Source organism: Dermacentor variabilis, chromosome 7 (genome assembly GCF_050947875.1).
Source record: "Dermacentor variabilis isolate Ectoservices chromosome 7, ASM5094787v1, whole genome shotgun sequence".
Taxonomy (NCBI): domain Eukaryota; kingdom Metazoa; phylum Arthropoda; class Arachnida; order Ixodida; family Ixodidae; genus Dermacentor; species Dermacentor variabilis.
The window spans coordinates 5,552,226-5,562,857 of NC_134574.1; the positions used below are offsets into that span (position 1 = coordinate 5,552,226).

At 46.7% G+C, this 10,632-nt stretch overlaps 1 protein-coding gene across 1 annotated transcript; it reads left to right on the forward strand.

The window, feature by feature from the left end:
* Positions 1-3,870: 3,870 nt before the first annotated feature.
* Positions 3,871-5,627, forward strand: LOC142588943 (uncharacterized). Its single transcript, XM_075700752.1, has 3 exons — positions 3,871-4,211; positions 4,816-5,371; positions 5,492-5,627. Exons 1-3 carry the CDS (start codon positions 3,900-3,902, stop codon positions 5,611-5,613), a joined length of 990 nt encoding a protein of 329 aa, XP_075556867.1. The 5' UTR covers positions 3,871-3,899; the 3' UTR covers positions 5,614-5,627.
* Positions 5,628-10,632: the final 5,005 nt, after the last annotated feature.

Here is a 10,632-nt window from a genome sequence, read left to right on the forward strand (position 1 = left end):
TGATATCCACATACTTCTCTCACATATACAAAATAAAGTTCTATGTAGTCCTCAGTGTTACAACAAAAAATGAAAGTAAACAATCCAATCGTGGAATTGTGTTTAATACAGTGATTCCTATGACAGTTACTGACAAGTTGACAACTTGAACTGGTCAATTGGTCCATAGCCTCCTCTATTTTTCAAAAATAAAGGAGGCTATGGATCCGTCATGGCAAGGAATTGTATGTATACATAAAAAGAGGGGGGTATGTGTGTGTGTGTTTGTAGTAGGGGGTATAGGATTAGGGCGGTACGAAAAAATGTACCAACACCGTCCTCTAGACCCATTGCGTTAAGGTACCGTAACAAAGCGTATTATGCATAAAGTTCACACAACCAACTCTGATATTACTGCACACGCCAGGCGACGCGAGCTACATTTGTCATGACGCATTCGCGACTGCACCGGATGCCCTCCATATTATTCTCTTTAATCGTGCACACTGCACCGAGGCAAAAGAAAAATGATGGGCGCAGGTGCCTTTAAGGTATCTCGACCTTGCGAGGCTCTGCTGCACGTGCCAGGGGAGCTGTCCGTGCGAACACTTCCTGGGACACACCTGCCTCGGCGGCCCCAACCTACGTACCGTTCTGCTTCGAGCTTTGATCCCCCCACTGTCCCTTGGGTGCCCTGGAGTTCCTGCACCGCCTGCTTTATTATAATCTCAGGTGCTCTCCTGAGACTTCCGTTTGTAGGTTACATGTGCCCTACCCCAACTGGATCAGTGCTTATAATAATAAAAAAGCCCGATCTATCGTCGCGACGATAGATCGCGAAAGCGGCTTTTGCAACATACCGCGCCCGTGCGAAGAGAATTACGGAACGCCAACGAGGAATCTGACCACAGCTTCGAGCTCGTAACCTCGTCGAGTGACACTCCTGCAACAGGCGTGACCGCTGAAAACCGCATACCACCGGAAACTTCAACAGGATCATCCCTCGGTTGCATAACTGCCACCTGTACGGCCAACATGGACCACACCCGCACCGTCCCGCAACATAGAATAAAGAACCAACTTATAAAGCCCAAACACACGGCTGCACGCACACATCACGACAGTACAAGCGAGACGCCATGCTGCTACGCTGCTACTGTTGCCGGATTAAAACTGACTACTGTCACCAAGTCTAGCAAGCGTCTCAGGAGCTGGCAACCTCGGCGCGTAGCAACATGGCGGCGCTCTTGCGGTTCCCGATTTCAATGCATGGGCCCTATGGGTAGCTTGTCCTCTAGAGTCAGTATAGTAACTCTATGCTAGAATAGCGGCGCTGAGCCAGCGCCGCTCATTTGCTTTTGCTTGTGTGTTCTTTTATAGTTTTCCAAACCGCCGCCGCGAACGGTGGCGCTAGTGCTCAACCCCACCTAAAGCCCCTTGATAAACCCCACCTACCCCAATTCCGTGGCCGGCCGCACGCACGGGCAACAAGCATTATTTTCTGCGAGAGCACGGAAGGACGCAAACGCACGCGCGCAATACAGTCGATTAGCTGAGTGCTTGGTGATCTGTTGGTATCGCTAGATCTTGATTACCAGATTCTATTTCAGTGACACTGTGATTCTCAGACCCGTGGGCGCCGGCTTTCGCGTTTGCGGCTTCTTCATGCACGATGGTTTTGCTGCATGCCGTTGTGAAAGTCAAGCGGCCGACCATCAAGAGGAATTTCATTTCATGAGTTCCGCGTGACCGATATGAGGAACCTATTCTTGAAACCTGAACAACAAAAAACATTGGCTGGGGCTTAGCTCAGGTTAAGCCTGGATATCTCGAAGCGAAAGGGTTCCGTGATGCTTATGGTTTAGCTTATAGTTATGCTTTATGATTTAGCCTATGATTATTATTGCGGTTTAGCTTATGGTTATGCTTTATGATTTAGCCTATGGATATGCTTACGGTTTGACTTATGGATATGCTTATGGTTTATGTTATGGATATGCTTACGGTTTAGCTTATAAGGTTATGCTTTATGATTTAGTCTATGGTACGTTATATGCTTATGTTTTGGTAAGCTTATGGTTATGCTATACGTGTGCCTTGTGTAGTTATGCAAATTGCTAATTATCAATGATATATACCATAAGTTATGCAGGATTATTAACCCTAGCAAAAATTCTAATACAAAAACTAATAGCCTATGAGGTTATTGACAATAATACAGTCTATTAGTGTATTAGTCTAATAGATCTATTGGTCTATTGGCCTATTAGTCTGATAGGTCTATTGGTGTATTAGTCTAATAGGTATATCGGCGTATTAGTCTAATAGGTCTATTGGTGTGAAAGAAAAGGTTTCAATGCGCCAGTTACAGAATGAAAAACAGGCATAATTACTAGAAGCATTTATTAGCACGCAAATATTTTTACAGATTTATCTTTCGAGATCTTCGTCAGGTCAGCAATCTTGATTGCCAGAGCTTTTAGTCCACCACTTCGACCATAAAATGTCCTTATGGATTGGTCAAAAAAACCTGGGCAGAAACATACACACATGTCGAAACATTTAAAAGCAGCGGTGCTAGTTCTACCACTAAATGTTTAAGCAGGCAATATTTGCTTCTAAATTGGAATAATATGACCCCGTAACTTCCAAACTAATTTTAGGACAAAGTGTGATATGCTTAGTTCGACATGTTTATCATAAAGAAAAATGACGCGATCTGATATGACAGAACAATTAGACAGCACATAAAATGCACCTTATATGTTCTGTGAGTTACATCGAAACTGTAGGCAGATAAGGAACAACTTTAGACAGAAATCTTGCACACCATTGCCGGAAACATGCATGTCACTGCTGCTATGCGTACAACAATCGGCCCAATGACACAGTACTGAAGTTCATCCACCATTGGGATAAAAAGAAACAACTTTATCCTATACTATAGAAGCATAAATAAGTACAATAGTTACCTCCAAATGGAAAGGAATCGGCGCCGGCGAAAACACATCACATCGATGCACGCTGATAGATCCACGAAGCACAGGGGTAAAAACAGTTGCCTCCCGTTGTTTTGAAGTCACACAACACCCGTATCCAAACATAATACTGCAGGAATAAGATTGCGCAGACGCCAGCATCTCGGGTGCCTTAAAAACACATCGTTCATTCACTAAAAATCGCGCACACCTCGCCTTGACATGGCTACAGTACACTGCAACATGGCAGCCGCCAATGCACACATGCTGTGCGCAACTACGGCTGACTACGGCCGTAATTTTGCGATCTTCCCGCCTGCCGTGTTCCCTTCTCTGCGATACTGCTCATTGATGTCAATAAATATTACGGCCTTTTATGTGCGGCATTAAGTTATCAATTTAGGTTACAAGTTTAACACTGCTTTATGCGCACTTCAACAGAAGATACGGGACTAACGAAACTTCAGTGGCAAACAATTATGGTTGCTGCGATTGCACCATCGTTCGTAAACCCACCGGGCATCGCGACTCTGCCTTGCAGGTCACGGCTGGTTGTTCGTTGTGCTTTTCTTTTCGTGGCGAAGTATTTGCTGGTGTTGCAAACACTAGCTGTTACCTCACGACTCATCGCGACGAGGCTCGACAGAGGCCTAGTTATCAGACGTCGCCATGTAGGCACGCGTCGAACGATCGCTTTCGTATATAGGAGGTATTCACGTGACGTCATCCGCAAGGGGCGCTAGCGCCCGGCGCGGCGGTCGCCATACTCGTGGTCGCGAGCGCGGGCGCCGCAGCCTTTATTCTATGGCCGCAGTACGACTACCACCAGTGTGCTAGGCTGTGCTAGGGTGGCTAGCTGTGCGTACTGTTTTGATCGTTTTTTGCCAGTGGACGGCGCATTGAGTTGTTCGGAAGATTTGCTTCCATCGTGGTTCGCTCAGTATGCGGTTAAGCGCGTACGCGCGTGGACTGAAAGAGCCTGAAAAGTCGCGCTATGAAGAAAAGGTGCGCCTGTGCGGCGGTTTTGACCCCCTTGACTTGAACGAAGCAGAAGTGAAGTGCGACGTTAACCTTTTGCCACGTGTGGATTTCACAGACATTAAGGGTTACCTCGTCCATGCAACGAGCTTCATAACTCGAGAGCAGCTGAAATCATACAAGGCTCTGGAAGCTCGCAATTATCTGACCAGCGGTTGGGTGCAGGAACCGCGTCTCAAAGCTCCCGCCGACAGCCGAGTGGTCATCGTTGGCAGGGTAAGCTCATTTGTTTTCTTGTAACACCGTCAAGTGTTATGTATTGAAGTGGTGGCGTGATGTCGAGCGCTGATGTGTTTCGAAATCATCGTGTTACCAGAACGATTTCATTACTCTGCGTAGTGTCATCTGTAGCAGCGCAAATGTGCGCACTGTTCGATCAAAAATGTGCAATCTCTTCGCATTTCTTCGCTGATTTAAGCGCTGTGTACCGCAGCGATCGCGCATTGTCGAGAACTGATGTAGTTTTTTTTTTCAAGTTTCTCGTTACACAAGCGACTTTTGACTGAGCATAGGCAGCGGCGTAAATGTGTCGATTGTTCGATCGCAAAACGAGCAATCTCTAATCATATAATCTAAATGCCGAGACACTAATATTCATGCATTATGCCAACATGTTCGTTTTAGCATTCCTGATGCATGCGTGTGTACTGTGGGTTTGCTAATGCTCAGTGGCAAACAGCCTAGTTCTGGCTGCTGCGGCACAACTACGATGTTTGCGCGCAAACATGTTTTTTTCTGAACGAGCTCTGAGGTAACAATCCTTAAGGAAAAGCTTTCATAACTGTTGTTTTCTCACCAGCTTATTCTCCCTTTAATGCAGGGTCTACGCTCCCAGTCACTGAGTGAGAAACCACTGCACCCCTGGCTCCTTGTGAAAGAAGATGGGCTGGTGCAAGCTGCGCACTGCACATGCAAGGCAGGCTTAGGAGAAGCCTGTTGCCACATTGGCGCTATCCTGTTTTACATACAGGCTGTCGTGCAGAGACGGGATGGACAAGCCTGCACCGATAAAGAAAATGCATGGCTGCCGCCACCTGTACGGTCCCTTGAAGCAAAGCCTGTATCAGGTGTGAGCTTTTCATCCTCAAAGATGAAGAAGAGGGTAATGGACGGTGAAACACCATGTCGTGAGAAACTGCGCCGGGTGAATGTTCAACCTACCACAGATGAAAAGTGGTCAGAATTTTTATCAGCGTGCCACCAAAGTGGGAGCAGACCAGCACTGTTATCCCTGGAACCAAAATATGCTCATCACTTCATCCCTGCTGCGACAAAATTTCCAAGTGCCATCCTGACCAACATGCAGCAGGATGATCAACCCACCACATGGAGTTCCGTAATGGAGCGATGCTGCCAGCTGGCTGAAAGTGCCACAGGTAAAGTATGACTATTCATAGTACTTCTATTTGCTATCTAGCATTTCATGCTTGGTTAATAAAGAATAATAGAAAAAAAGCAAATGAGTGTGCATAACCTGTAATTTTTGTATGGTGCAGGTTGCAGAGCTCATCGAGGAAAGCACAAGGGAGCAGGCAAAATGCACAAAATAGTTTGCACTCAGGACGGGCCGCATCACTGCATCTATTGCAAAGGCAGTATGCCGAACATCGTTGAGTGATCCTGCAATGTCACTTCTCAGAAAAATTTGTTATCCTGAAAGTACACAGTTTTGGTCACCACAGACTGCTTGGGGAAAAGAACATGAAGGAAAGGCGAGAGATGCCTACAAGGCTATGTCACAGGACATACATATGAATTTTGTCTGCAAGGATTCTGGTCTTCAAATCTCCACCGAGCTGCCATTTCTGGCTGGCCATTGCAGGACTTGGCATACAGGTACTCGCTTTTGTACATCGGGTTGATAATTAGTGTTACATTGTGTTTACAATATCTGTTGTCACCTGCAGGTTCAATGTATCCCAGTCAACTGTGTCTAGGGTTGTCAACAAGTGGATTGATGTGGCCTTTGTCCGCCTCTCCCGTGTTGTGAAGTGGATGGCATGATAAGTTGCACCTGCTGCAAAAAAGGAGTCCTAGAAATAAAATGTCCATTTAATGGCAGAGAAGACCATGCACGGGTGCTTGCCACACAAGAGAGCTCCTGTGTAACCGTTGTGGATGGGGCTGTGAAGCTCAAGCAGCACCATCCCTATTATTACCAAATACAAATGCAGATGTTTGTGTGTGACGTGAAGCACTGCGACTTCGTATTGTGGACTTTGAAAGATTTTATTGCAATCAGAGTGTACAAGGATGCACAGTTTTGTGCCAAGATGGTGAAGCGCTGTGAAGACTATTTCAAGTTGATCCTTCTGCCTGAACTTTGCTTCCATTACTGGACCGGCAGGTGCAGTGGCAATCTGCTAGAAACTCCTGAAGACTCTGAGACCTCGCAAGAGGAAGTGTATTGCTTGTGCTAAGGGCCAGAGTCGGGCAAAATGGTCATGTGCGAGAGTGCTGCTTGCAAGTATGTGTGGTTCCACTTCAAATGTGTGAACTTAAATAAAGCGTCTAGAGGAAGTTGGTTCTGCTGCGAGTGTAAAGAAAAACACAAAAAAAGATTAGCATGTTTCATGTACAGAACTGTTCTTTATTTTTCCTCACAGGAGCTGTTTTAAGCAATAAACATTTGCAAAAGCTGAATCATCTGCTTTGTCTATCTCTGGGGTCAACCGAATGGAACAGTGGAGTTAATCAAATTGCATAATGCCGAACAAACAAAGACTATCTTGTCGAGCACAGTGGGTCCATTCTCTTCTGATGCAAGCATCTCCACAGGAAGTGTGTACTTGAGTATTCGGTATTTATTGCGGAGCAGTCCAATCACTCTCTCAACATGAATCCGGACATTTGCAAGCTTTCGCGTCTTTTCTACTTCACAGGCTGAAAGTTGGGGCTTGCCTTTGGCGAAGGCAGGAATTGCAAGCTTTGCACAATGAAGTCCAACACTGTCGCCAATAGTGAAGCCCCTATCTGCCAAAACATAGTCCCCAGGCTGGAGATTATTCAGCACGCCACACTTCTCTGTAATGACCTTGTCACTCGAGCGTCCACCCCACCCACGAGAAATAAATGTAATAACGCCCTGTGGAGCGATGCCGATTAGATACTTGACTGTATTGTGATGCTTATAGTTCGACCATGTGCGCGACCTAGGCAGGAAAGACCAAGGTAGCTCTATAAACAACTCAGAACAGTCGAGTATTACAGCTAGTCGTGTCCCGAAGCACTGCCGAAATGCCATAGGCATTGTTCGCTGCAACTCTTCAGGTTCTGGCCACTTCACAACACGGGAGAGGCGGACAAAGGCCACATCAATCCACTTGTTGACAACCTTAGACACAGTTGACTGGGATACATTGAACCTGCAGGTGACAACAGATATTGTAAACACAATGTAACACTAATTATCAACCCGATGTACAAAAGCGAGTACCTGTATGCCAAGTCCTGCAATGGCACATTCAAGCGAAGGCGGATGAGGAATATGAGCATCTCCTGGAAGAAGGTTAGACTGTTTCGGTTTGTACGTGCCATTCCTTCCTTCAGCACTTCAAGAAGGGCCATCAAAAGACTGAAATTTGACAATCCTGTGTTAAACTGCAATATGTCTTCGTTTTCTCTCAGGCACTCTTCAGTCAGCATTTGCTCGTTCAGTTTGTTTCGCACTTCCCCGACCTCTGAGAGCAGGTGCCGATTCTCGTTCTCAAGATGCTCAATTTGCTCCATTGTCAAGTCAGTAACATGTGAAAAGTCAGCCTTCCCTGAAAAGATGCAGCAAACAGTGCGCAACCTGCCTATCAATGCTTAGTCAAAAAGAGAGCAGTCTAGCATGATAGTTCAAGAAATGTTTGCACTTTTATTCAAAGCCATATGAGCACTGTTACAGTACATTAAAAATAAGCATAAAATCAAAAACAGTAGCAATCTTAACTCCATGCAAATACAATAAAGCGCCCTTGAAATTTTTCAAGCTAGACTTTATTTGGTAAAGCGGCGTAAATAAACACGTTAATAACAGCACATTTTTACGATTGTGGCATGCACTGCAATTAAAACTACTCAACAGCACGTCACTTCAGTGAACGTGCCAAATGCAGCAAAGGAACAAGTGGGCCCTGCAAAGCGGTACTTAGTGCGTTCATTGCGTCCGGCTCGGGACTAGCGAAACCTACGGGAGAATGAAGTGCGGGCGCGCTCAGGCCTCGGCTAGCGCGGAAAGTGCGCACCAGACCATATTGGCAGCACAGCACTAACCAACATTTTAGCAGACAATGAGGGGAAAAAAAGCTCTATACCCCGACATCCGTCGAAACCTCAGCAGTCATGGAGGCATTGCGGAATCAGGGTGTAGACGAGCCGTATGTAAAAATACTGAAAGATATCTATAGCGGCTCCACAGCCACCATAGTCCTCCATAAAGAAAGCAACAAAATCCCAATAAAGAAAGGCGTCAGGCAGGGAGATACGATCTCTCCAATGCTATTCACAGCCTGTTTATAGGAGGCATTCAGAACCCTGGATGGGGAAGAATTGGGGATAAAATTAGTTAATGGAGAACACCTTAGTAACTTGCGATTCGCTGATGATATTGCCTTGCTTAGTAACTTAGGAGACCAATTGCAATGCATGCTCACTGACCTGGAGAGGCGAAGCAGAAGGGTGGGTCTAAAAATTAATCTGCAGAAAACTAAAGAAATGTTTAACAGTCTCGGAAGAGAACAGCAATTTACAATAGGTAGCGAGGCACTGGAAGTGGTAAGGGAATACATCTACTACAGAGTAGGTAGTGACGGCGGATCCGGATCATGAGACGGAAATAATCATAAGGATAAGAATGGGCTGGGGTGCGTTTGGCAGGCATTCTCAGATCGTGAACAGCAGGTTGCCATTATCCCTCAAGAGAAAAGTGTACAATAGCTGTGTCTTACCAGTACTCACCTACGGGGCAGAAACCTGGAGGCTTACGAAAAGGGTTCTACTCAAATTGGGGACGACGCAACGAGCTATGGAAAGAAGAATGATAGGCGTAACGTTGAGGCATAAGAAAAGAGCAGATTGGGTGAGGGAACAAACGCGAGTGAATGACATCTTAGTTGAAATAAAGAAAAAGAAATGGGGGCGGGCATGGGCAGGACATGTAATGAGAAGGGAAGATAACCGATGGTCATTAAGGGTTACGGACTGGATTCCAAGGGAAGGGAAGCGTAGCAGGGGGCGGCAGAAAGTTAGGTGGGCGGATGAGATTAAGAAGTTTGCAGGGACGGCATGGCCACAATTAGTACATGACCGGGGTTGTTGGAGAAGTATGGGAGAGGCTTTCGCCCTGCAGTGGGCGTAACCACGCTGATGATGGTGATGATCTACCCGAGCCAGACGTGCAAGGTCTGTAAAACTGAATCAGCAACACTCCCCCACATGCTATGGGAGTGCAAACGTCAGTACCCAGACCTTAATCCCGCGACCCTCTCGTCGAGATAGCACGCCGCCCTGCGCAGCTCCCATCTCGACGACCAACTCTGGGCGACCCAGCAGGCCTACGAAGCGGCGAAGAGACAAGACCTCGACGTCCCATCGTGGGAGGCCTAGGCCCCAGTGTACCACCCGCAGTCGAACGCGGTAGAGGAAGTCCACTCAGTCATGAAACGGCTTTTGCGAGCCTTGTGTTATGAGCACAAAGCCGATTGGGAGAGCTGCTTGCCTGCCGCCATGTTCGCGCTTCGAACTGCACCGCACGAATAAACAGGTTTTTCACCTTCAGAGCTCGTTTACGGACGCTGCCTTCGCTCCCCTCTCCGCATTGTTCGAGAAGCCTGGAAAGACCGGGCAGACGATCCTTCGGTTGTGGCATACGTGCTAGAGCTGTTGGACCGTCTGCACGCTTCTCAGGAATTAGCAGGGCAGGAAATGCGTAAGGCACAAAGCAAGGCTAAGCGTTACCATGACAGGACGGCTCGCACGCGACGCTTTGAAGTGGGGGAAAAAGGTAATGATCCTGAAACCCTCGTTGAAAAACAAACTAGAGGTTCAATGGGAAGGACTGGTTGACATAATTCAGAAATTATTTGAAACAAACTACGTAATCACGGTACCGGGAAAACGAAGGACACCACAAGTGTACCATAGCAATCTACTTAAACCCTACAGGCAGAGGGAAGCCATTGTGAACATGTCCCTTAACCAACCCGAGGAAATGTTTTCGACTTTCCAGAGTTAACAGCAGTGACGGAGACAAAAGACATTGACGAGACCATTGATAAGTTAGTAGAACAGGCGGAGTTGAATCCCAATCAAAGGGCCGAACTGAGGGAACTCGTGTTGGAATTTAAAGACGTATTTTCAGACACACCGGGCAGGACAACTGCGATCGTTCACGACATCGAGTTAATCTCGTCGGACCCAGTTCGTTCGAAAGCTTATCGCGTTTCGCCTCGTCAACGTGAAGTCATGACCGCTGAAATAAACAACATGTTAGAGCTAGGTGTAATCGAGCCAGGAGAGAGTGATTATACCTCGCCTCTTATCTTGGTTGAGGTCCCAGGAAAAGAGCCGCGGCCATGTATCGACTACCGCAGGCTCAATTTAATCACGAAGGACCAGACTTATCCAATACCGCATATCGAGGAAAGGCTTTAAA

What these genes read in the sequence shown, in the direction of transcription:
- LOC142588943 (XM_075700752.1), top strand. Translation starts at nt 3,900, where the DNA reads ATGCGGTTAAGCGCGTACGCGCGTGGACTGAAAGAGCCTGAAAAGTCG. An exon ending in GAGTGGTCATCGTTGGCAGG is followed by an intron (nt 4,212 to 4,815) that starts GTAAGCTCATTT and finishes CCTTTAATGCAG; the next exon opens with GGTCTACGCTCCCAGTCACT. An exon ending in GCTGGCTGAAAGTGCCACAG is followed by an intron (nt 5,372 to 5,491) that starts GTAAAGTATGAC and finishes TGTATGGTGCAG; the next exon opens with GTTGCAGAGCTCATCGAGGA.